Below are 27,483 nucleotides of genomic sequence, written 5' to 3' on the forward strand. Positions count from 1 at the left end.
CCCGCCAACCCGCCAGTCCGCCCTTTAACAGCGTGGGGTGGCAAGTTCAGCCCATATTATTTTGGCGGGGCGGGTCAGTCCGCCCCGTTTTACAGCGGACTTTGGTGGGGCGGGGTGGGACGGAATGGGCTGACCCGTTTTGCCACCCCTAATATTTAGAGTCATTTGACATGATTAAAATTAGAGAGGGTTTTTTAATACTAAAGATTTAAAGTTTAAACACTTAAAATGCAAATAGAATAACATTAAGAAAAATACAATTATATCAGTATGCTTTAAATTTTTTAATTGATTGCATTAGGGTAAAGTGACCCATGCCCATCCTTGGTTATTGCATTTCTCATTTTCTCAGACTAATATATATGCACAACCATTTGGTGCCAACTACCAACAACTGGTACAACTGTACAAGTATGGTGAGTTTTAGATATAGTAGGATTTAGATTCATTCTACTTTTATTTTTATTTTTTTTTAAAATTTAATTCTATTTTATTTGTAAATTAAAAATCTCTCACTCCTAATTTTATTGGCATTCTAAAATTTCATATCTAATTATATTTTAAAAAATCAAATTTTTTTCTAATTAAATATAATATTTAATTATTTTATATTTCATAAATATACTAATAAAATAAAAAATATAAAATTAAGTTTATTTTAAAATTAAAAATAATAAAATTATAATAAAATCTATATTAAAATTATAAAATAAAAATGATGGAAGTTTGATCTCCATAATTTTATTATACATAGGTAATAATTTTTAATTACATATTATAATATATCAAAAAATGTAGATAAATAGATACGATTATAACTAAATTCGCACCCGACACTATATGCAACTCAACGAGCATATTGGATTGTGAATCCTATACGAACAAATCGGAACGAATTGGATACCAGCTAACTGGGGCTCAGCTGAAAAGGATCCCCATGAGCCTGTTATGTCATTTCACACTTAATTTGACATGCGTCTTGGAGGGAATTTCGATGTACTTTGTAACTTTTTTTTTTGGTATTTGACCTGCTAAAAGCGACCATTTTTTTTTTGTTATAAAAGTAAAAGTGGTAATATATCTAGACATTATAATTTTTTGTGTTTTTTAAAATTATAAAAAATAGAGAATTTGAAGGTTTTTTATTATTTTTTAATACAAATCGAATGATTCGATTTGTGTACCTCTCACAAATCGGACGGTCCGATTTGTGTACCTCTATAAATCAGACCGTCTGATTTTTTTATCTTTAGAAATTAGACAGTCCAATTTCTGTACTTTTATTAAATTGGACAGTCCAATTTCTATTTTTCTAGTTAAACAATTCTATATTTAAAAATAATACTTCAACAATTCACATTTAAAAAAAACACCACTCTCATTTCAATATTAAAAATAAAAAATTCGCTAAAAGCTATCAAATAGACAGATAAAGTTAAATGTTGAAATAGATACAAAAAATTGGGAGTATGACAAATTGGACAAAAGTGTTGAGTTTTCTTTTGGGCCAGTCATATGTCTTGCTGTCCGAAAGGAGTCCAAAACTAAAACGAAGAAAAAATGTGGCTTTAAATTCTCGCTCTGTTCCTTGATCTGTAACACCTCAAGTTCTGGTTTCTCCTTTATGCTGCTGTTGTGCTTATTGTCGGTATTCTCCTTTTTCTTTCTTCTCATTTTGCTACTCGTCTTATTCTCATTTTTTTTATTTTTTTCATCTGAGATCGTTGTTCATTGTCATATTTTTGTTTTGCAAGGTGCTCGGTATAATATTAACTGTGTTTTTTTTTTCGTTAGACTTGGGTGCTTCATTATACAGTTGGATTCGTTGAAGTAGATCCTTACAAATCTGGATAGATTTATAGTTAGCAAGATCTAGTTTGATTGATTTGTTGGTGTTAACTTTTTTTACTTTCAAATATTGAGTTATATGTTATATCAATAAAAATGTTTGATTTAATTATTTACTCATTTTTATTTGACTAGAACTTGTATGAGACTTTGAGTGCCGTTAAATCTTAAAAAAAAAAAGGAGATTTTTTTATTTTTTAGTAGGTTTGACAAATTTTTTAACAAAAAAAATTAAAAAAATCAAAAATATTTTTTTAAAAGTTATAATTTATATTTTAAAAGATATTTTTAAATTAGAAAAATATTTTAATATAATAAATAAACAAAAAATATTTTTATATCATTTTACTCAAATATAATTAATAAATACAAAATATTTTTATATAAAACATTCAAATATTAAATTACTTTCTTTATTTAAAAAATACTTTAAAAAAAGATTTTTTTATAAGAAATCTGTCCAGACAAACTCTTAAAAAACCATTCATTCATAAACGTTTTTTACTAAATAAGAAGTGCTCCATTTATTTATTATATTCATATCAATAATTTAGATTTAGAGATTACAATTTAAAATTTAAAATTTAAAAATTATTATTCAGATATTAAAATTTATAATTTAAAATTTAAATTTTAGAATTAAAAGTGGTATCCACTCTTTATTTTTTCGGAGAACACCTTAATATACTCATAAATAAAGTAAGATGAACTATTTATTTGTTGAAAGATTTAACATTCCAATAAGCCTTTTTTTTTAAATAAAAAATTAGAATATTCACAAATGTAATTAATTTTTAGTTTTATTAATGGAAATCGTATTCCAATTACTTTGACTAAATTCTAAAGTAATCTTTTAGAATTATCGTTTTTATTATTTTAATTCTTTAAATTTAAAATTTATAATAATGATTTTTAAGATTTAATTTTAGATACAATATTGGTCTTTAAATTTTTTTTGAGTTAGCAAATAAAGTGTTAAGCCGCTGTAACTTATCATGATGGAATAGAAGAATAAAAAAGACAAAAGAGAATATATGATGTACAAATTGTTTATCTATTTTTATTATCTAAAACGATTTTGTTTTTGTCTTGTTTATGTGCCAAAATAAAAGAATGTTATTTTGTTCTATATTTAATATAATAAGTTAAAACTAGTTTAATATTTTCTTTGTTGACTCAACGGTAAAAAAGATCTAGAGACTAATACGATATTTGGAGTTAGATCTCGAAAATTAATATAACGAATTTTAAATTTAAGGAATTAAAATGATAAAAGTTATAAATTTTAAAGATCACTGCAGAAAATTAGTTGATTATTTTTTTTGAATCAAAGAGAGCTTAACACACAGAGTGGAGCATGTAAGAGCTACAAGAAACAAATTCCAATAAACCAACCCCTAGTCATCTTCGGCACGGCCATCAACAACCAAAAGGGTCATCACCACTCCATTCCTCAAAGTACCTGAACGACCTGTTTATCATGTCCTCCACGTCGGAATTATAAGATTCTACCATTCTTTTTTAGTCAGGTTGTCCAGATAACCGCAAAGAACCCAATGAACCACGTCTTTCTGTCTACTTTCCTTACAGACAAAGTCGTCCAGCTTTCGAAATGCTCCTTTAGTGTACCTGGAAAGCTCCACTTTCGTCCCTAGGCCAGTAACCAAGCACACCACACCTGCCATGTGACCTCGCAATCGAGAAACAAATGAAAAGTAGTTTCCTCAGCCTTACCACAGAGCACACACCTATTGTCCTGCTGATCAATAATCCGTAATCTATAAAGTCTATCCTTAGTGTTCACCCTTCCAACCAAGACAAACCAAATAAATAGTTCAACCCTCGGAGGGACGAACCCTTTTCAGACAACCCGGGTGAAGCTATAGCTTTTGATTTCCTCCGATAGGACTTTTGCCTGCAGAACTTGCCCAAAGGAAATAGTTGATTATTTTATTAAAAAAATGAAATGAAGTACGACACAGTAGACGTCTCAAAAAATTTATTATTTTTCTAAAAGTGGAGACCCACAAAGAGTTTAAAAGTCTTTAAATAAAGACATTTGATTTTGTCTATTAAATAAATTGTTATATATTAAATTTTTGACATGTGGCATAAATTAAAAGTACTATCTTTATTAAAAAGTGTTACTATATTCTTAAAATTGTTACTTTGACTTTAATACCAAGTTTTTAGTTTGTTTAAAATTTAAATTTTTAACAAAAAAATTAGTAGAAGATTATTTTATTTTTTATTAGTTTTTATAAATTTTATAATATTAGTTTTTTGGTTTCATTTTATTATTATTTTGATAGTTTTTTCATTTTTCAAACTCAATATTTTTGTACGAGTTGCGTTTTTATTTACAACTTTTATAATTCTTTTAATTTTTTTATTTTTAAAGATTTATATTTTAATTTATTAATTTTTATTGCTAATTATTTTATTTTTAGTCTAATATTTTTTGTTTATTTTTGAATTCTTTAAATAAAATTTATTGTAAAATTAAAATTTTGAAAAGATATTTTGTATAAATTTAAGAAATTTAATATCGTCTGAATTAATATTAGTTAAATTATTAATATAATTATTTTTTTTTAGATTTTTAATTTTATTAATGATTTATATTTTTATTATTAATTTATATTTTTTAACTGTGGTCAAATAAATAACTTTAGAAAAAGTTATTTTTTTTTCATTTTACATGAGCGGTGCCCTTTTTTGAATGAATATATAAAAAAAGGAGAAAGTGTTTGACATAGAATTCTCCACCAAAGTAATTCATCTAAGCCCGTTGAAAACCTAATCTGATGGTGCTGTGGTCCCATGAGTCCATGACAATTATTATAATCAGATAATGAGCATCTGAGACTTGTTTTGTTTGAGACACATCCAAACCCAACACTTCAAAAAAAAAAAAAAAAATACCCTCTTCACAGCAAACAATAACCTCTCTGTCTGTCTCTGATCCTTCTGTGTTGAAACTTGCAACTTTGATATATATATATAGATCTAATTTGAGTGTTTTGTTAGTATTATTTGTTTTCTTTAAAAAATGAAGTAATGTCAATAAAAATGTCTGATATAATTATATACTAATTTTTGTTTGTCTTAATTATTTAATTGAATAATAATAGTAAATTTATTTGACACCAATGAATACATATTACGAGACACATCCGGATTTACTGAAACTCGAATAATTTGATATGTAGAGACTAGAGCACTAGGCTGTTAATCACTTAATCTGCTGAAATTGTCAACTTTAAGTGTGATTAAATTGCTTGAAAACTAGCCAACAATCTATAACTTAAAAATGACAATCTTTTTATCCTCACCTAGAGGTGTCAGGTTCGAGTCTCCATCCTAACTTTAAAAAAAAAATTGCTTGAAAAGTATAATCATGGCCAATGTAGTGGGTGTTACTTTATCTAAACTGCATGTAAAAAATATTGAAATATTGACAGGAATTGGAGGTGGTTCGTTAATCCGTTTGATCTTTGCTTGGTGCTGTTGCAATGATGGAGATGGAAATGGTATAAAACCCTTTTTCCCACAATTTGGTCGCTATCCTCCCTTTAGTTTTGGTCTTGATGGAGAGTAACTTTTGTGTCAACTTTGTTGTAGGATCCAGAATGTGAAGAACTTTCAGGAGACCTATCTTGTAATCAGATTGACAAGCAAGGAAGAGTTCTGGGTGGTGATGCCATGTCTTGCCTTAATCTTCTTGAATCCATGGCGGATGAAAATCCTGGAATGTTTGTGCGGCATTTGGCTGATAAAGAGGGTGGCTTGGTAAACTTATTCTGGTCAGATACTTGTAGTCAATTGGATTATGAGATATTCGGAGATGTACTCGCAGTTGATGCGACCTACAGAAAGAACAAACACATGGGTCCGTTGGTTGTATTTTCAGGGTTTAATCATCATAACCAGATGATAGTCTTTGCAGCTGCTCTTGTTTCTAACGAGAAGGAGGAGACATATGTATGGTTACTCCAACAACTGTTGGATGCAATGAAGGGAAAAGCACCCGGATGTGTGATCACTAATGGACATAGAGCCATGAAGAATGCCATTGAGGTTGTCTTTCCTCTTGCCTATCATCGACTCTGTGCATGGCATCTAATTGAGAATGCTACCAGCAATTTGGGTAACCCCACTTTTACATCTGAATTTAAGAAATGCATGTTATTTGATTATGAGATATCACAGTTTGAAGATCGTTGGAACAAAATGGTTACAGAACTAGGCCTTGGTGATAACCAATGGGTCTGTGATCTCTATGCATGTAAGAAAATGTGGGCAACTGCGCATATTCGCAGGAATTTCTTTGGTGGGTTCAAAGCAACATCTAGATGTGAAGGCCTGCACTCTATGCTTGGAAAGTTCGGTCATTGTAGGCACAATCTAAGAGACTTTGTGGAGCTATTCTTCCAATGCCTAACCCAAATGAGGGATAGGGAAGTTCAATCTGATTTATGTTCTGTGGTTGGTGATGTTGTGTTGCAAAGTCCACTCCTTTCTTTGGAGAACTCTGCTGCTAGTTTATTCACACGAGAGATATTTTACTTGTTTAGACCTATGCTGTCACGAGCTTGTACTTTGGAGGTGCAGGCATGTACTTACACACCCACTTCAGAGATTTATACAGTTTCCAAATCTGGAATTTCTTCGAAAGAGTGGCGAGTCTCCCACTATCCGGATGAGTCAGTGTTTAAGTGCTCTTGTTTCAGAATGGAGTTCCTGGGCGTACCATGTAACCATATTGTTGCTGTTTTGGATCATCTTGAATTTTCAGAGCTCCCCAGGAGTCTTGTGCTGGATAGATGGACAAAGGAGGCTAGAATGAAATTCATGGGGTTCATGGATGAGGGTCCTTTCAGCTGGGATTCGGTGGTTACATGTAGAAATTTGATGCTTAATGATCTATGTAGGGAGATGTGTGTCCTTGCCTCTGCTACCACCGACGACTTTGTTGATGTAAGTGAGAAAGTAGGGGCCGAAATAAATCGTTTGAAGCGAAAGAGGGAAGCTCCTGAAAATGACTATGGTGACCAAAACTATGAAGCTGCACTATCTGATGTAAGTGTCTCTTCAAGTGCTAGTTTTAATGAATATAATGTATGTTTGGTCAATTGCAGTGGTTACATAACGATTAAAACAGGAATATGTCTAATTATGCTTTTTATTTTAGTTTTGGCAGGATAGTTCATTTGGAGATATCTGGGAGGAGTAGGAACATGAAGCAGATGATTATGACTTATTAGTAGCATTATTTAGTATCGGGTTAGTACTTACATGGCGATATAGATGTTATCTGACTTATTTCCCAATTCCCTTTCTTCATGTAGCATCATCTATAAGGACGTACATGTAAGTAAGGAAACTCAATGTCAATGGATTCTATGCTGTTAACTAGTACTGCTTTCTAGCTACACTACCCTCCATTACATGCCCTACTTCTTTCTTTTTATCATTTTTCGTTTTTAGAATACATTTATGCAACTTCATAATAATTGATTATCATTAAACTACTTGCCTTGGGAGATCGTATAAGAAACAAAGGTCAAAATAATGGGGATAACAAAAAACGCCTTCAACTAATAAGATAATTAAGGTCATCCAAGGCCAGCAATTCTTTTTTTTTTTTCAGTATTTTTAATTACCAGTCTAATTTTTTTAGTTTAGTAATTCAACAACATATTTTTAATTCATATTTTAAAACATTTTTTATTAACTATTAATTAAAAATGATAAATTTTGCTAGTATTCTAATATATATATATATACACACGCGCAAGAAAATAATACATTTCTTGGCCTACATATACGGTCAAATTAAAACAGGGTTTTTTTAATTTCTAGCTGCACTAAAATGTTTATGTATATTTTCAATTCAATACATCAGTCTTCAATATTTATAGTTGAAGCCTTTTGCTTACAGTGTTATGCATGATTTGATTATTGTAATATACTCTTCGATGTATCATTTATTTCTATTTAATTACTTAGTTCTTGTGTTTCTTTCATCCAATCAGTTGCAAGTACACTAGATTTTAGTGTTATATGCATCTTTGGAGTGGAAATGAGGGACTAATTTTTATGGACTAATTAAGTGGCTAAATTTTATACTAGTGGTTTGTTAATAATGTAGGTAGAACTGTAGAAGTGAAGTAATTTTACTACTAATTGCCATAGATATGTGACTATCATTGGTAACCACCATTTGCTTCCTTAAAAGGGTTATGCTCAAATAAGCATGGCAATGAAATTGTGTGAGTAAATATTTGACATAGATATCTCTTAATATACAGAATTCAGTGAAATTTTGTTAAATGGTTATACTTGAAATATATGAATGAAGTGAGACAAGGATTGTGTTTTGGATGAATTCCTTGAGAGAATCATCTCTCAGCGTCAATATATATATAAAATCCTTTAATATTAGGAGATACAACAGAATCAGATATCTAAAAACAGAAACTATATCAAAACAGAATAATTTATATAAAGTCTATATCTCAGAATAATTAACTTATATACAGCCTATATCTCTAATCTGATATTCAACACTCTCCCTCAAGCTGGAGCATATAAATCATATGCACCAAGCTTGTTACATATATATTGTATCCGAGGACCCCGGAGAACTTTGGTGAAAATATCTGCAAGTTGATCGTTGGAGTTGACAAAGGCTGTTACTATTTCCCCACTTTGCAATCTCTCCCTTATGAAATGGCAATCAATCTCTATGTGCTTAGTCCGTTCATGAAACACAGGGTTGGAAGCAATATGTAAGGCAGTTTGATTATCGCACACCAATTCTATTTTACTCGGCTCACAAAACTTAAGTTCCTTAATTAATTGCTTCAACCATATAAGTTCACATGTGGCAAGTGCCATAGCTCTATATTCAGCTTCCGCACTAGATCTTACTACAACATTTTGCTTCTTACTCTTCTAAGATATCAAGTTTCCACCAACAAAAACACAATAACCAGATGTAGAACATCCATCAGATGGAGATCCTGCCCAATTTGCATCAGTATACCCAACAATCTAGTTATGTCCTTTATCTTCATACAACAAACCTTTTTCTGGAGCACCTTTGATATATCTAAGGACTCTAACAGCTGTGTCCCAATGACTATCACATGGGGAGTTAAGAAACTGACTCAGGATACTTGTGGCAAATGAAATATCTGGCCGAGTGACTGTCAAATAATTCAATCAGCCAATTAATCTGCGATATCTACCAGGATCTGCAAGAGGTTCTCCTTGATCTGGACTAAGTTTTGTGTTGGGATCCATTAGTGTATCTATAGGTCTAGAATCCAATATTTCAGTTTCTTCAAGAATATCCAGAGCATATTTTCTCTGTGAGATACAGATCCCAGCATTAGATTGTGCCACTTCAATTCCTAGGAAATATTTTAACTTTTCCATATCCTTAGTCTGAAAGTGATCAAACAAGTGTTGTTTTAACTGAGTGATTCCCTCATGATCATCTGCAGTAATGACAATATCATCCACATAAACAACCAGATATGCGGAGGTCGTGGAGAAAGAATGACGGGAGAAAATTGAATGATCTGCTTCACTCTGAATCATGCCAAATTTAGAAATAACAACACTAAAGCGACTAAACCAAGCTCGAGGGGATTGTTTCAAGCGATATAAAGATCGGCGTAAATGATATACTAAGCCGGAACATTCCCCCTGAGCAACAAACCCAGGAGGTTGCTCCATGTATACTTCCTCCTCGAGATCACCATGTAAGAAAGTATTTTTAATATCAAGTTGATGAAGAGGCCAATGGTGAATGGCAGCCATAGAAAGAAAAAGACGAACAGAGGTCATCTTCGCAACAGGAGAGAAGGTATCACCATAGTCCAAACCAAAGATTTGAGTGTAGCCCTTAGCCACAAGGCGGGCTTTTAATCGATCAATGGTTCCGTCTGAGCCGACCTTAATAGTATAGATCCAACGACAACCCACAGTAGATTTGCCCGGTGGTAATGGAACAAGATCCCAAGTACCAGTAGAATGTAAGGCAGACATCTCCTCAATCATAGTCTGGCGCCACCCTCGATGTGAAAGAGCTTCTGCTGTTGTTTTGGGTATAGAAACAGAAGACAAAGAGGAGGTAAAAGTATAGTGCGAAGATGATAAACGATGGTAACTAAGAAAATTATAAATAGGATTAGGATTACGGGTGGAACGAGTACCTTGTCTGAGAGAAATAGGAGGACTACTGCTAACTCCCGAAGAAGGATCTAAGGACGGTTCAACCACGGGTTCAGGAGATGAGTTATCTTGGACCGCAGGCCGTGGGCGGCGATGATAAACCTGGAGAGGCTTTGTAGGAATAGGAGGCCCATCTAAGTAAGGAACAGGAAGCACCTTTGTAATGGAAGGTGAAGTGATGTCGGGTGTAGAGAAAAAAAGGGGTATTCTCAAGAAAGGTGACATCTGCAGACACGAAGAAACGATTAAGAGCTGGAGAATAACAACGATAACCCTTTTGAAATCGAGTGTACCCTAAGAAAATACATTTGATAGAGCGAGCAGTTAACTTGTCTTTGCCTGGGGTAAGATCATGGATGAAACAAGTATAACCAAAGACTCGTAGTGGAATAGAAAAAATGTGCTCATGAGGAAATAAAATGGAATGAGGAACTTGATTTTGCAAAACAGAAGAAGGCATACGATTAATTAAATAACATGCAGTCAGAATAGCCTCACCCCAAAACTTAAGGGGAACATGAGTATGGAGAAGAAGAGTGTGAGCAGTTTCAATCAAGTGACGATGTTTACGCTCAGTCACACCATTCTGTTGAAGGGTATGAGGACAATACGATTGATGTAGAGTGTCTTAGGAGGACAAGTAAGACGAAAAGGGTGCTGAAAAATACTCACGAGCATTATCACTTCGTAAAATTTTAATTGAAGTTTTGAATTGGTTTTGAATTTCAGAACAGAAAGACTTGAAATGTGCAAATAATTCAGATCTGTCCTTTATTAAATATAACCAAGTGCAACGAAAAAAGTCATCAATAAAGGTGACAAAATAACGAAAAACAGAATGAGAAGTAACACAACTAGGTCCCCATACATCAGAATAAATAACAGAAAAGGGAGACGCAGCTCGTGTATTAACATGACTTGAAAAAGAACTACGAACATGTTTACCTAAATGACAAGTTTAACATTCTAATGTAGCAAGACGAGATAAACTCGGGACCATAGCTTGTAACTTCGAGAGGCTGGGATGTCCCAGGTGACAATGGACCACGTCTGAAGACACAACAGCAACAACAGATACAGTCCTTGAGACTCACATCCTGTACCAATCGTCTGTCCCGTCCCTCGATCCTGCACAATGACGGAGTCAGCAAAAAAGGCAACAGAACAATTAAGAGAACGAGTAAGTTCGCTAATAGAAATCAAATTGAAAGGACAATTGGGCATGTAAAGAACATATTTCAAAGGTAATGTAGGAAGAGGAGTAGCTTGACTTATTCCCTTAGCACCAATTTTAGAACCATCAGCCAAAGTGATAGAAGGAAGAAATGCAGGGTGTTCAAGTTTAGAGAGGACAGAAGAAGTACCAGAAATGTGATCAGAAGCACCTGAGTCAAGGACCCATGGTCCAAGGAAAGAGGAATGAGAGATACAAGCAACAGAATTACCAGAGTGGGCCACCAAAGCAACGGGAGTAGATGCCTGCTTTGAAGCTTGGTACTTGAGAAACTCATCATAATCATGGCCAGAGACAAATATCCCTTGTGGTTGTGCGGCGGAGTGAACGTCAGATGGCTCATTAGTTTGGACAACATTAGCTACCTTGGTAGGATGACCATGGAGAGCATAACATTTATCCTGAGTATGACCAATCCTATGGCAATAGGTACAACTAAGACGAATACGATTACCACGACCCCACGGCCGCCGCGAGTGGGCACTTGAAAGGACACTTGAGAAGAAGATTGGGATGCCAATGCAGTTTGGTCGAAAGTATGGGTCTCGAGAGAGGGGCCGGATTGCAGAGTCGTGCAAATACGTCCTCAAGGGAAGGAACGGGTGAGGTGCCCAATATTTGTTGCCAAAGAGATTCAAGTTCAGCAGGCAACCCAAGTAACGTAAGTACCAAAAACAGCTTTCCTGTTGAGTATGATGGTCATTAGCATTAGACACATAGGGAAGGAGAGTCGAAAACTCTTCCTTGACAGCTTCCACAGCCTCAACATAAGATTCCATATCAGTTCCTTGAAGCTGTAAACTACACAGCTTCTTAGCAACATGGTAAAGTCTTGCAATGTTATTAGTGTATAAAGCTTTAGCACGGTCCCACACCTTTTTACAAGTTTTGTAAGTTCGAAACATAGTCAGCTTTGGTAGATCAATGGTATGCCATATAAGGTTACATAGCTGGGCATCAATCTTCTTCCAAGTGATTTTGTCAGCGGCGCGAACATCATCAACAGATTTACTAAGGTGGTCTTCATAGCCTTGGCCCATGAACCAAAATTCCATAGAATCAGCTCAAGAAAGGTAATTTTTGGCATCCATCAATTTTTCAGAGGTCATTGTAGCGGTTCCAGAAATAACAGATGTTAGAACAGCCGGTTTGCCACCATTGGAGTTGGTGTCGGGGGTTACCTCAGAAGACATGATGGCAGACACTCATAAATGGCCAGAAAACACCTGCAGCAGGGAAACGAGGGCCGAAAAAAAGCATGGGCAGCGGAGCGTGACGTTCACGCGCGTCTGGAGCGGAGGCGCGTGAGGACCACGCGCAGGAAAAGGGGCGGCGCGTGTCGGCGCGTGCGGCGGTTGACGGCGGTGAAATTTTGGGGACAGGCCGAACTTGGCTTTTCGGTTCTGATTCTGAGGTTGCTTTGGAGTGGGTCTGATGTTTGACAAAATTTTAGCCGGAAAAACAGTTTCTGATGAAGAAACACAGCTGATAGTGTCAGCTGGTGGGAAAAGGGAACACGACTGAGAGATTGCAGCTGGAAAAGAAGAAAAACAAATAGAAACCATAGCCGGGTCGAAACCTGCTCTGATAACAACTTGAAATACACGAATGAAGTGAGACAAGGATTGTGTTTTGGATGAATTCCTTGAGAGAATCATCTCTCAGCGTCAATATATATATATATATATATATATATATATATGTGTACAGAAATAAAATCCCTTAATACTAGGAGATACAATAGAATCAGATATCTAAAAACAGAAACTATATCAAAACAGAATAACTTATATAAAGCCTATATCTCTCAGAATAACTTATATACAACTTATATCCCTAATATGATATTCAACAGTTATCCTCAAAGTGCTCCTAAGCCGCCGTTTTAAATCTACCATTCAAACATTTAGGCCAGTTTGGATAAACAACTTAATTAAGTTTCTTTTAACAAAATAGTTTAAATAATAAATAATTATATTAGAAGTAGCTTGTAAATAAATTATTTTGTGTTTAGATTTTTAGCTTTAAAAGTACTTATTTTATAGAAATGTAATAAAAAGTAGTAGTATTATGAGAAAAGTTATTTTTTTAACTTCTCTATAACCTTTTAAATAACTTCTTAGAAAACTACAGTTTAATTTTAAAAATTGCACCAAATATTAATATTACTACTATTCATAAATTAAAAATTTAAAAAAAATTATTTTTAAAACCTTTCAAACAAACTTTAACGAGAGTAAAAATAATTCATAATCTCCCCAAACATTCATCATTCATTTTCCCCTTCATTCTAAAATCACTATAGCAATCATGTCATGAGATTGTTATATATCATACCAAATGATACCCCAATTAATATCATACCCAACCGCTAGCAATGAAAATCACAATAGAAAGAACATCAATTTGATATCAAAAGAAAAAGGAGAATACAACTAATTAGCACAAATTAGCAGAGGATGGAATAACATAAACACAAACGGGTGAGTATATGGCCAAAAGAAAAATCTGAATCCTTTCTTCATATTTTCATTTTGCCCTCAAACTGTAATCTAATATGACATAGGTAGGGCAGAGGAAATTCTTGTATTTGCATTAGTGGCTCAAAGCAACACCAATTTATAAAACTCCCCAAACCTAATGAAAATGGGCAAAATTTCCAAACCATTTGTCTTGAGTTAATGTTCAAAATAGTTTTTAAAATTTGACTTCTAATTCAATTTGACCTTCTAATTTTCAATTAACTTAATTTGTACTTTGAAATTTTAAAGCGTCTCCTTCCTTTTTTAGAATAACGACTCTACTTCTTCTATTTTTAACATTTCGTCCTTTCCTCTTTCAACCCTTTATTCCCTCGTTTAAGAATTTGCCATTGGTCAATGGATTGCTGCATGCATAAGGTGAGATTTGAAACCCTTAACACTTGCTTAAATAGACTACTGAACTACCGACTAGACTAACTCAATAAAATTAATAAAAATTTGACTAGTCAAATTCCTTATTCAAATTTGCTTCAAACTCTTTAGGTTGATTTTAAAATTTTAATTCATATGTCTTCATTCTTCATGAATATTGTGTTGTCTTGCACTAAAAAAACAGCTTACAATCTTGTAGTTTCTACTATTTTTTAATTGGGTGCAATATAATTTTCAATTCTAATTCAATTTTGATTTCTAATTTTTTCAATGTTTTAACATGTTATATTTGTAATTTTATACTATTTTTGAATGTTTTTGATTTAATTATCTAATAATTATTAGTGAATATTTCATTAGTGAATAATTATCTAATATTTGCAATACTATTTGTTTCTATTGTCATATCATGTTACAAGACTAATTATTGAAAGTAGACAATAAAAATATTAAATAATGTGAACAATTAATATATTGGATGCTTAATTTATTAGATGTGTGAACGATTATCCTAATATTAAGATTTAGGTGGGTAATTTGGAGGTGTAGTGTGTTTTTATTTTAGAGTAATGCTAAGAAGACAAAAAAATAGCCAGAACTTGCCTTATTTAACATTTATTAATTGTTAAAATAATGTAAGTTATAGTTGCTTTTGGCTAATTTTATTCGGTTACCAAATATTTTTGTTTATTGGGCCAATTTTAAAGTCCATTGTTCATATTATTCACAAAAATTATTGTCTACCTAAAGTCTATTATTAAAACCAACGAGGCACAATTCACCTATTGGCCAACAACAAACTCTTAGATAGAATTCAGTACCACCGAGTTGAAGATTACTGTGGAAACCAAAAAAACTTCACCAAATGTGAAAATTAAAGGAAAGAACAAATCATTGATATGTCGTTGTTGAACCAAATAACAATAAACAGAAACCAGCTGAGAAATAAGTGTTAATGTACGTTTACTCTTTATATTCTTGAATAATGTTCACTTATAAAGTTTTATTTATTCACAAATAAGTGTTAATTTAAAAAAATTATACACCATTAATTATTTTTTCTCAAATATACTCATATTCAAACATGATTGAAAAATGCCAAAGAGAGCTATATTAGTAGAATAATGGAAGAGATAATAAATGAAAAAATTTAATTAATAATGATAATTTGATAAAATGCTTTTGTTTGATAATGGAAGGAATAGTTAAATTTTATTTTCACTATAATAATTATTTTGTAAATCATCATATAGTTTATCATATTTTTAATTAATTTTTAATATTATTGAATTATTTTTATAATAATAATAATAAATATCTAATTATGAATTTTTATCTAATAATATTTTTTAATTTGGTAAATCAAAGACTATTCTACCACGAATTTAAAATTTCAATATTTATTTAAATAGACGAATGAATTGATCCCTCGACTAATTCAATTATAACTTTAAATTAGAAAACTTCATTAAAAGTTAGTAAAATTATAAAAATTAATTAATAAGATAGTTAAATCTAACAATTATCTATAAAAGTATCTACTCATATTATTTTAGGTTAAATATGAAGAATTTTTTAGAATGTGCTGCAATAATAAGATGGTCTTTAATAGGACAGGCAATGGATAGAGTAAGGTTTGGTCATTTGGAATCTACTCTAACTTTATTTGCGAGTTGAAAATTTTTTTAAGATTTTACTCTACTCTATTTGCAGATTGAAAATTTTTCAATCCTAATCCTACCTGCACCTTAAAGTTTTAAACCCTATCATACCCAATCCTACCTACAGAAAAATAAAAAAATTCAAGCAAATATAAAATTCAACCATTCTAAATTTCATACATATAAATAAAATAGAAAATAAAAATTAAGTTCAAATTAAAATTAAAAATAATAAAATCTAAAAAAATTAATCTAAAATTATAAATAATATAATTATCAATTAATTTAGTAGTTATTTTAAATTTTTGTAAGAAAAAAAATTATGAATTCAACACTTATTTTCTTTACTACATACATAACTTTTATATGTATATTATATAATATATTAGAAGTGCGGATAGAATAGAGTAAGGTATCCTAAATTTGTACCCTACCATTTTACTCACAGATAAACTCATACCGCATCTTATTTTACCCATAACGGATAGAATATATAATCATGTCCGAACGGATTGATTCGAGTTGAATACTCGCAAATAGAGTACAGATGGTCAGCACTAATTTTTAGCTGTTTCTGATTCCATATCGTATTTCCATCGGCAAATTTCATAATTTCTTCCCCGATAAGGTTCAATCAGTTGCAATCATGCACAATAAATTGAGGGAAAAAAAAGAAAGAAGAAAAGCACTATAAGTGGCTGTGTAAGAGCAAGACACTATATCTTATCTCATCACTGCCAAGTAATTTTCAGCACATGAAACACATTTTTTAGATTTAATTCAGATATTAATCATATTATCCTCATTATATTGAATAATTAAGACAATGCACCGACGGTCAGTTTGATGACACCCGTTATTATATTTCTAACGGGTCTTCTCTCGACCAAAAGTTTTTATTAATTTTACTTAAATTTTTATATAAATATTTTTATTTATTTTATTTTTTAAAAAAATAATAAAGATCAAATCCAAACATTTTTATTATAAAAAAATTGATATTATATTATAAAATTATTTTTTAAATTTAAACTGATAAAAAATGTATAAATTATTATATTTCTAACAGTAATTAGATAACAAAAAATAAAAATTTTATCTCAAAAAATATCTCATGTATATAGAGAGAGCATGAAACTTAATGCTTTTTCTTTTATCTTTTATACATAATCGTTAACTATTTTTAGGTTTTAATTATGAATATAACCCATTTAAAATTCTTATTCTTCAAATAATATATATATATAGAGGAAATGAATGAAACTTAATGCTTTTTGTTATATTTTTTATATATAATCGTTAACTATTTTGAGCTTTTTATTATTAATAAAACCCTTTTTAATATTATATTTTAAATTAATATTTAAATTTATCTCTAAAAAATTATTTATTTTTCATATTGATTTTTAAAAAATTATATTAGTTATATATTTATATTAGTCTCTTAAGAATAAAAGGTAAATCAAATCAGTCTTTTTGCTAATCAAATGATAACGTATCATTTTAAGTGTTACGAGACATAATAACATAATATATTAATTAATATATCATATGTTATAATATAATTTGTTGACATGTTATATGTTATATGTTAGTGACATATAACACGTTAGGTGTCATCTGATCATAACTTTATCTATAATTAAATTAATCCCTAAATATATACACATATATGGATTATTTTTATTCTTAAAATTTTAAAATTTAAGTTTTTTCATAATATTAAATTTTTAATCATTCTTAATCTTATTAATTTTAGTTTTATTTTTTACATCTTAATAAACAAATTTTTTTTACATAAAATAATAAACATAATCAAATTATTACAAAGTTAATTTTTCATTTATGTTTTTAGACTTTACATTTTAAAATTTTAGTTTTTTGTAGTGAATTTTTTTTATTTAAATAATTTTATCAACCTGTTATTAATTATATACTAATTATTTTTGAATTTTTAAAATTTAAATTTCACCCAAAACTTAGTATAATTTATTATTAGTTGTCTATTTTTATCATTCTATATTTGTTTTGGTTCAAAATTCTTTTTAACAAAAATTAACTTTTAAAAAGAAAAAAATCTCACAAACGAAAAAAAACAGAGAAATCGCACTAAGTAATATTAATATTAAAAAAATATATTAAGATATTAAAGTTCAACAAGTAATCATATATATTAATTTTTCAATCATTGAGTTCTATCACATAAATTAAAAAATAACAAAATTTAAAATTTAAAACAAAAATATAAAAAATTAAAATTTTAAAATAACTAATATATTTATTTATTGATGTCAAAAAATTAAATCTGTTAATATATGATTAATAATAGTTTGATAAAAAAATCTCAATAAAAAGTTTTATTACAAAAAATATTAAAATTTGAAAATTTAAAATTTAAAAATACAAAAATATTTTTAATAATTTAATTATTTTTATTATTGTATATGAAGAGAATTTTGTTTGTTATGATGTAAAAAATAAGATTAAAATTAGTAAGATTAAAAAATATTAAAAATGTAATATTATGAGAAAAATAAGAGAAATTTATATGAGAATTAATTTAATCGATTTTTAAAATTTTAAGGGACAAAAACAATCTATATATATATATATTTTTTGGGATTAATTTAATTCTAAATAAAACATATAGTATATCACATAACATGTCAACTAATTATTTTGTAACAAGTGATATTAATATGTCATATCATCATATTCTGTGACATTTTATCACTGATAAAAATATTAATTTAACTTATTTCTATTTTTCAGGAATTAATATGTCTAATTTAATATTTTAAAAAATAAATAATCTTTGCGGCAAATTTGAGTAGTATTCACCCACTATATTTTTAACAACTTTCCTGGTTCTTTATTTAGACTAGAAGTGAACGCTGATCGGATTGGATTGGATATGACCAAAATTTTAATCTGATTTACACTAAATTAAAATTATCGGATTTAATATTCGCATTTTTAAGTTTGGATTCAATCCAATTTCGAATAATAAAAATAAAATAATACAGCATATATACGATAATTATTAGTTGAAATAAAATATAAAAAGAATATTTATTTATTTATTTATTTTTGTAGATCTATAAATACCTACATAAAATTCGAATTTCAATTATATTAGTGTGCAGATCAAATTGAATTCGATCCAATAATCTTATATATTAATTATATCAATATCTACAATTTTTAAATTGAATTTGAATATAAATATACCACATATACAAATAGAATTCCATCCACAAAGACCACTAATTTAGACATAACGTCAATTGAGTCTTATATATACGATATTGTAAGTTGTAACAAAGATTTCATAGCACCGCGCTTTACACGCATAAACACATTTGCAAATTGTAATAATGTCACTTGCAGCTTCCGCTTCAGCTCTCAAAATCCACTATGAAGCACGTGACGATGATTTCAAGAGACCTTTTGTGAAATATAGTCCCAACATTTGGGGCAATATCTTCCTTCAATTTGATTCCGATCCCCTGGTATGTTCTTTGTCTAATTACATATATGCATTTTCTTTTCTTTTTTTTTTTAAGGATTTAAATGCTCTAATTAAAAGGTGTTTGGTTTGAGAAAACATTTCTTTTTTACTTTTAGTATTTTCAGTTTTTATGAAACAAAAAAAAGTGAAAATAATATAACTTTATATTTTGTTTTCATTTTTTATTTTTCTTCTTTGGTAAACCTTAAAATAGAAAGCTTTATTTTTTATTAAAAAAACCACAAACCATATAAAGTATCACTAATTCAATAATTTATTAGTTTTCGACGACCGACTCTGATTTTTACTCAAATAGACATGTTTAGTATGATTTTTTTTTTCCCCTTAAACTGATTGATGAACATTGGATTCTCTGCCATAACTATTTGTAGGAAGTTTATGATAATACGAGGCAACAAGATCAAGTATATAAGGAAAAAGTGAGGATGTACCTATCTTCAAGTAATAACATCCTAGAAAAATTAAGTATTATCGACTCAATTCAGCAATTGGATATTTCTTATCATTTTGAGGATGAAATTGGTGAAGCATTAGAACAAATCTACAATGATCTTGCCAAAAATAGGTTTAACCTAAAAGAAGAAAACCTTCATTTTCATTCGTTACTTTTTCGTTTACTCAGACAAAAAGGATTTCACATTTTATCAGGTACGTAAATATTTTATTTCTAAACGATCTCTGACATATAGCAAATACTATTTATAGGATCATTTAGATCAATTATTTGAATAATTCTAAAAATTTTTGTCGAGTAAAAATGCGTTGTCTTTTAGATAAATACTCAGGCTGTATTTATTTACAAATACAAGACCCTGAGACAGAGACACAAAAACATAAAATCATATTTGAAAACTAAGAGATAGAGACATTGTGTCTAAAAACATTGAATTAGTGTATTTTGTATTCATCTTAACAGAAAAGACATAGAAACACTAACAAAAGACACAACTTATTTTTTATTTTTTTTATTATTCTTATTAATTTTTTATAATTATATTATTTATTATTATTTTTTTTCCAATTTTTTAAATAAAAAAAGAGAATAAATTAAAAATTCATAATTTATTCTAATTTATTACTAAATAAAATACAAGAACATTGATTTTTGCTGTCTTTTGTGTCTTGTTTTTAGAATGAAACGTAACTTTGAAGACTGAAAAAAATATTTACTCTTAAATAATAAATATAGTATATTCTCACGATGATAGTTAATATGAGTGAACAACAGATATATTTAACAAATTCAAGAACAACAAAGGCAAGTTCAATAATGAAATGATTGGCCAAGATGTTCAAGGAATATGGAGTTTGTATGAAGCAGCACAATTAAGTATTCAGGGAGAAGATATATTAGAAGAAGCAATTGATTTCACATATGCTAATCTTAAGTCCAGGATCATGTTGAATAATCATCAATTGAGCCCAACTCTTGCTACACACATTAATCAATGCTTAAGGCAACCTATTCACAGGGCAATTCCAAGAGTAAAGTCAAGGTCTTACATATCTCTCTATGAAAAAGATCCTTCTCATAACAAAGATCTTTTAGCATTTGCAAAATTAGATTTTAATATGCTACAGAAAATGCACCAAAACGAAGTTGGCAGTAACACCAAGTAAGTATACTACAACTCTAGCGCGTTAAATATATATGTTGGTAATTTTTTATAATTAGTTGCTAACAAAAATAACACACATGGTTATTAACAAAGTTTAGAGTATTTTCAAAAGCAAATAATTATATAAAAAAATTCAATATATTTTATGTAAATATTTTTTGACAATTAATGAAAGTAAAAGATATTGTATCAAAATAATTATTTTTAGTGACAGTAAAATTTAGTCACTTTTGTTGCAATGTGAATAATGTGTGCAGGTGGTGGAGAGAATTAGAGATGGCTAGAAAAGTTCCCTACACTAGAGATCGTGTGGTGGAGGCATACTTCTGGTCACTAATAATTCCTGAGCCCAAATATAGCATTCATAGAAGAATATTGGGCAAATTGATCACATGCATTGCTACTCTAGATGACACTTATGATAACTATGGCACAATTCAAGAACTTGAGCTCTTCACTCAGGCAATGCACAGGTTCATCATTTAGGTTATTAACTAGTATTTTTATCCATAATGTTATTACGGGAATATAAATACTTTGAAATTATGTTGACTTTATTATGATATTATTATAGAATATAGTAGAAAAAAATTATAAAATTAAATTATTTTTATAAAAAAGTTGTAGGTTAAGAAAACTAATATTTCTGTAGATATAAAAAAAGGTTTAATTACTCTATTAGTCTTTATAGTTGTGCAAAATTTTCAATTAGGTCCCTATACTATTTTTTCTTTTAATTGGGTCTCTGCACTAATTTTTTTTTTCAATTAGTTCCTTCTTGACAGTAATTGACTTAATTTTATAGGGACCCAGCTAAAAAAATTTTTTTGTGCAAAGACACAAATAAAAGGAAAAAAAATGTAAGGACGATCCAATTTAAAAAAAAAAATTGGTGTAAGGACTCAATCAAAAAGAAAAAAGTACATGGAACAAATTAAAAATTTTACGAAATTACAGGGACTAACAAAATAATTAAACCTAAAAAAAATTAAATAATAAATTTTTTAGTTACTATTTTTATATGAAAGAGTTTAATTTTAACATTCATTATCTAAAACTTGAAAGAATTCAATGTGTATACTTTTATATTTTAATTAGGTATTAAATCTTATGTACAAATAAAAATATTTAATTTTATGTTTATTATTTAAAAATAATATTTATATATATAATTAAATTTTAATTAATATTAAAAAAATAATATGTAACATGTTATAAAATTAATAATATATAATAGATAATAATTAATGCCATTGAAAAAATAACTTCAAATGTTTGTCTATCTTTACATTATTAATTATCGCAATTATCCTATTCCAATAGCATCATGATGAATTATTCTATTATGTGATTCTTTCTCATTATTATTTTAGATGGGATATGGGTCATATCGAATCTCTTCCAGAGTGCATGAAAGTGGCATTTAGTGTGGCTGTAAAACTATGTGATGAGATAGAGTTGGAGACTGCAAAGAATGGAAACTCCACCTTGGTGCTTCAATATGTCAAACAAGCTGTAGCTTTCTAATCCATCCATAATATATATATATATATATATATATATATATATATATATATATATATATATATATATATATATATATATATATACAAATTTAGTTAATCTATATGCATATATATAACTATATAGGTAAAATATATTTTGTGTTTTTAATATTTTATTTTATTTTTTATATAATTAATTAAAATACATTTTAATTTTAATTTTATTTTATATTTTCTAATAGTAAAAAATTATTCAAATAAACTTTAAAAATACCCATCAAATTGATTTATAACAAATTTTAAATAGAATATTTTTATTCTTAAATAATTGTTTAGAATTATCATTGCTTTTCAATAAATCTTTTAATGTAATTGTTAAATAATTAAATATAAAAAATATACCAGTAAGACAAGTTAATTTATCCTTGTTACAAAGGAAATAATCTGTCTCTAAAATAATAAAATGTATTAATATTTTTAAACTAATTTAAGTAGTATAGATTTTTAGGTACCATAATAATCACCTTATTAAATAGATAAATACAAACAAATAAAGACCATAATAGTTAAATTCCTTCTTCAGGAAGATGACGACGATGATGTTAGATGCCATATATAGTTATATACATTAATTAAATGAGAAATCATCTAAATTTTATCAACAACAAATAGAAAATAAGAAATAAAGTATTTTGATTTTCTTTATAGCATCTACTTTTAGTTATTCTTTATCTGGTATGCGTAGAAAATAATTCTTTCTTTTTTAACATTTTATTTTATGATAAAAAATTATTTAGTTTAAAAATAGGTAATATTAGTTTTTTTTCTATTTGTAGTTTTTCAATTTTGTACAAGGTTATTTAGTTGAAGCAAAATGGTGTGATGAGAAGTATGTTCCAACATATGAGGAGTACAAGATGAATGGAATTGCAACTTCAACATGCCCACTTCAAATGACAATATTAATTGGTTTGGGAGAATTTGCAACAAAAGATATGTTTGATTGGATTTTGAATAATCCAAAAGTCATGAAAGCTGTATCACTTATTGCCAGACTCATGGATGACCTAGGCACACATAAGGTATAAATTAAAGTGTCCTTTTTTTCTTTTAATTCCTTTTGGTTTTTTTATAAGGTCGATTTTATCCTTTTCTAAGATAATTTCATTTTAGAAAAACTAATAAATTTATAAATTTATCGAATGGCCAAGTTGATCATCCTCATAGAGAATAACTCAATATTTCTAATGACACTTGTAATTAAAATATTCTAATCCCTTTAGAATTTTTAATATATGCATTGTTTATGTTAGCTAGTAAATTGAAGTGGTATATAGAACTATGCATATTTTTATCAATTTTTATTTTAAGTAATTTTATGTATTAGTTTTACCTGTGATAAATTAAATTAGAATTAACTTATTATTGAGTTATTAATTGAAATTTAGCTAGGGATTAATAAAAATGTTGTATAAGTATATTAATTTACCGGTCTTGACACTTTAGACATAATATAAGCTACAAAGTTTAGGATTTGTTTGATTATTTGTGTTTTAATTTTTTTTAATTTTCATAATTTTATAAAAAAATTAAAAAATACCAAAAGAGGAGCCAACAATATTCTTTTCTTAAATCAAACATGTCCTTATATATTTAGTTTTTGTACTCCTTTCTCTAAATATTTTGAATTGAAGTCTATGCCATGCATGAGGTAGCTTCCATATTTTGCATAAATTAAATATAATAATGTCTGTAATCACATAACTTATTATCTAATTAATGTGATTTTATTTATCTACAGGTTGAACAAGAAAGAGAACATGTTGCTTCTGCAGTGGAATGTTGCATGAAACAATATGATGTTTCAGAAGAAGATGCATATAAACTCATTCAAAATGAAATTAAGGGTTATTGGAAGGATATAAATGAAGCTTGCCTAATCAATTTAGATAATATTCCAAAGCACGTGCTTGATTTAATTCTTGGCTTGGCACGTGCGGTTGAGTTCACATACTCAAATATAGACGATGCCGTGGGAAACTTTGAGGACAAATTTTCAAACGGACAACTTTCCAAAGATTATGTTGTTGCACTACTTTTGGATCCTATTGTCTCTTAATCATTTTATCCAGAAATTCAAAGTGAAAGTTGTGTCATATTTTCCATGCTCGGTTACATTTTACTTCCTAATAATCATTGTATCATGAAACTCAGCTTATTATGTAATATCTTAATTTGGTGTTTAAATTTTAATCATTATTGTATCATTTTCTGGCTTGTGCTTCCCCCACTTCCCTTTCGGTGAAAAGAGAGGCTATTATCAAGAAAATAATCATTAGGTTAAATTAAAGTATTCTGGTAATCTTAATTATTTTATTAAATTTATAATTAAATTTTATATTTTAGAAGTTTATAATTAAATTTTTATATTAGTATTAAATTTGTAATCACATTTTAGAATGAGTGGTTTAATGATATGATATTAAAACTCTATGTTTAAAAGATCAAGAGTTTGATCTTTAATGAATTCTAAAAGTAAAAAAATAATATAAAGCGAGCAAATAAAAAAGAATAAAAGCCTATGCAAAAATCAAATTATTTTCCAAAAATAATTTATGATATCTATTTATTTCTCAAAAATTACATGTTATATATGAGGCATTGTGTAAAATCGCCGTCACTCTTTCTTTTTATCAATACAGAATCTGCCATTATTGATACCATTCAATAAAGATATTACATTAACATTTAGTGGTAAGAAAAATTTAATGCAAAACGTTTTATTACTCAATAATGTATGTTTTTTCTCTACTGAAATTGGAAATTAGAACTTTAATTAATAAGAAATGCTCTTGTACATTTATTTTCTAGATACTAGTAGCTAGTGAGTCATAATTAGAAGTGATTTAGTGGTAAGAAATTTTTGTAGTACACATATAAGATTCTAAATTCATTAAATTTCTTGCCACTAATAAATACCGACAACAAGAAAAGAAACGAAGAGTAAAAAAAAAAGTAAAAATTTATTTTATTTAGTATTTATTAATTGTAAATTTAGGTGTGTTTTTCTATTTTTCTAATATTATTAAAAAAATACTTATATTCTTATAGATAAGGTACAATTTTCTTTTCAAAATTGATATAAGAATTGTGCTTTTCTAACCACCAAAATGTTTTGATAACCAAAGAAAGATCACTATATGCAAAGCTTTCTGATATGGGAATTAGCAAACGCCTTCTTGAAGATATGTCTACGTTGGGTCATAGTGTTACTGGTCAGCACCCTGTATCTCTTACAAGATTTTATTTTTGCTTCTAAGCATTGATTATGTAAATTATCAGTGGTTTCTAGCATTAGATGAATCTATCCTATATCAGTTTGGTGATTGATAAATCATGATTGTTGGAATTTTTCTCTCATTTTTCTTGTTTTGGTTTTGCTTAGTTCTACAAGAAAAGCTTTTATACCAAAAATTTTCTGTTTTTTAATTATTAACCTTTCTGAAACAAAGTAAGTTAATCTGAATCTGAAACCTGCATTTAGTTTAATAGTGTAATGGCATATTGTAGGATGTGGGAGTTCCGGGTGGCAGGCACCTTGTTCAAGGACGCCAATCACGAGCTTTAGATTTGTTTAGTTTGGGATGTGTCCTATTTTTCTATATGACTGGGGAAGACATCCATTTGGAGAGCGCCTTGAGCGTGATGTTACTATTCTAAAAAATCGAAAGGATCTCTTCTTAATAGAGTCCATTCTAGAGGCAGAGGACCTTATCTCTCGTTTATTAAACCCTGATCCGAATTTAAGGTATATTGTTACCCATTCATTGTTATTTTAAGAGCATGAATACCTATATTAAAGTACATTATGTAGATTAACTGTGTTACTTATCTATCTCAAAACCATGTGTATTTTTCAACAGTCAATTTTATTTAAAAATTATTCTGCTTTGATGAATTTATAACTCCACTAAAATTGATTTCATTTATTAACAGGCCAAAGGCGATTGAAGTGTTGCACCATCCTCTTTTCTGGAATTCTGTGATGAGACTTTCATTTCTTCAAGACGCCAGTGATAGAGTGGAACTTGAGGACAGAGAGACTGATTCTAATCTTCTTAGAACATTAGAAAGCATTGCTCCAATGGCTTTAGGTGCAAAATGGGACGAAAAGATGGAACCAGCTTTCATTACTAATATTGGTCGTTACAGAAGATATAAATACGACAGTGTTCGAGATTTATTAAGGGTCATGAGAAACAAGCTAAATCATTATAGAGAATTACCTCAAGAAATTCAGGTTTTGTCTTGAACTAGAACTTTTTACTAAGATTTTTTTTAAGAAAGATTTGAGGATGAGTCTTATTTTCTACGATTTTGACTGATCAGGAACTTGTAGGATCTGTTCCAGAAGGATTCAATGACTATTTTGCAAGTCGGTTCCCAAGGCTCTTGATTGAAGTATACAGAGTTATATACGAATATTGCAAGGAAGATGAATGTTTTCAAAGGTATCTTAGAGACAATTAGTGCGTTAGGTTGTCTTAATGACCATAATTATATACAAAGTGAATGAACAAGGTCAGAGAGGCCATGGAACAATTACAACGACATAGGTTAACTAGCTCTAATCTAATAGTGTAATATATTACTGTAATACGATGTATATATGTACTTCGCCAATTAGTAATACAGGAAAGTTATGGTTTAATGTATATATGTATAATCTATGGGTAAAAGATGGTGTATTTTTAAATTGTGATTTACTGCGCTAAAGATTCTATAGTAAAAGATTCTATGCTGTATTTTTAATTACAAATTAATTTCATATATTTTATTTAATTATAAAAATTATTTTTTGTTTTATAAATTATTATTTTATTATTCATCTATTATGTTTGTTAACAATCAAAATAAAAAAT

The 27,483-nt window shown here is 28.9% G+C and overlaps 3 protein-coding genes and 1 pseudogene across 4 annotated transcripts; 3 read left to right on the plus strand and 1 right to left on the minus strand.

Annotated features, from left to right (window-relative positions):
• Positions 1-1,504: 1,504 nt before the first annotated feature.
• LOC112697505 (protein FAR1-RELATED SEQUENCE 5) lies at positions 1,505-7,283 on the plus strand. Of its 2 annotated transcripts, none has more exons than XM_025750714.3 (4): positions 1,505-1,648; positions 5,313-5,381; positions 5,473-6,930; positions 7,043-7,283. In XM_025750714.3, exons 2-4 carry the CDS (start codon positions 5,364-5,366, stop codon positions 7,082-7,084), a joined length of 1,518 nt encoding a protein of 505 aa, XP_025606499.1. In that variant the 5' UTR covers positions 1,505-1,648; positions 5,313-5,363; the 3' UTR covers positions 7,085-7,283. The 2 variants fall into 2 exon arrangements, with proteins under 2 accessions (XP_025606499.1, XP_025606500.1); XM_025750715.3 differs by having other exon boundaries at positions 1,505-1,644.
• Positions 7,284-8,427: 1,144 nt separating this feature from the next.
• LOC140180302 (uncharacterized) lies at positions 8,428-12,384 on the minus strand. The gene is made up of 5 exons (XM_072220767.1): positions 11,190-12,384; positions 10,964-11,040; positions 9,105-10,320; positions 8,940-8,995; positions 8,428-8,808 (listed from the first exon to the last, which is right to left on the minus strand). Exons 1-5 carry the CDS (start codon positions 12,382-12,384, stop codon positions 8,428-8,430), a joined length of 2,925 nt encoding a protein of 974 aa, XP_072076868.1.
• Positions 12,385-19,157: 6,773 nt separating this feature from the next.
• On the plus strand, positions 19,158-24,828 carry LOC112697507 ((-)-germacrene D synthase). The gene is made up of 7 exons (XM_025750717.2): positions 19,158-19,417; positions 19,809-20,085; positions 20,666-21,053; positions 21,314-21,529; positions 22,430-22,571; positions 23,398-23,643; positions 24,363-24,828. The coding sequence occupies exons 1-7, from the start codon at positions 19,283-19,285 to the stop codon at positions 24,678-24,680; spliced, it is 1,722 nt and encodes a 573-aa protein (XP_025606502.1). The 5' UTR covers positions 19,158-19,282; the 3' UTR covers positions 24,681-24,828.
• A 255-nt stretch (positions 24,829-25,083) lies between these two features.
• LOC112805909 (serine/threonine-protein kinase/endoribonuclease IRE1a-like) lies at positions 25,084-27,317 on the plus strand (annotated as a pseudogene).
• Positions 27,318-27,483: the final 166 nt, after the last annotated feature.

Source organism: Arachis hypogaea, chromosome 16 (genome assembly GCF_003086295.3).
Source record: "Arachis hypogaea cultivar Tifrunner chromosome 16, arahy.Tifrunner.gnm2.J5K5, whole genome shotgun sequence".
NCBI classification, from domain to species: Eukaryota; Viridiplantae; Streptophyta; class Magnoliopsida; order Fabales; family Fabaceae; genus Arachis; species Arachis hypogaea.

Bases quoted from the DNA above. Each gene is read 5' to 3' on its own strand.
- LOC140180302 (XM_072220767.1), bottom strand. From the start codon at position 12,384: ATGGAATTTTGGTTCATGGGCCAAGGCTATGAAGACCACCTTAGTAAA. The intron at 11,041-11,189 runs GTGAGTCTCAAG...CTTGTCATTTAG, and splicing joins ACAGACGATTGGTACAGGAT to GTAAACATGTTCGTAGTTCT. The intron at 10,321-10,963 runs GTATGGGGACCT...TCGTGTCTGCAG, and splicing joins TTTCTGTTATTTATTCTGAT to ATGTCACCTTTCTTGAGAAT.
- LOC112697505 (XM_025750714.3), top strand. The intron at 6,931-7,042 runs GTAAGTGTCTCT...TTTTTATTTTAG, and splicing joins ATGAAGCTGCACTATCTGAT to TTTTGGCAGGATAGTTCATT.
- LOC112697507 (XM_025750717.2), top strand. From the start codon at position 19,283: ATGTCACTTGCAGCTTCCGCTTCAGCTCTCAAAATCCACTATGAAGCA. The intron at 20,086-20,665 runs GTACGTAAATAT...AGTGAACAACAG, and splicing joins AGGATTTCACATTTTATCAG to ATATATTTAACAAATTCAAG. The intron at 21,054-21,313 runs GTAAGTATACTA...TAATGTGTGCAG, and splicing joins GAAGTTGGCAGTAACACCAA to GTGGTGGAGAGAATTAGAGA.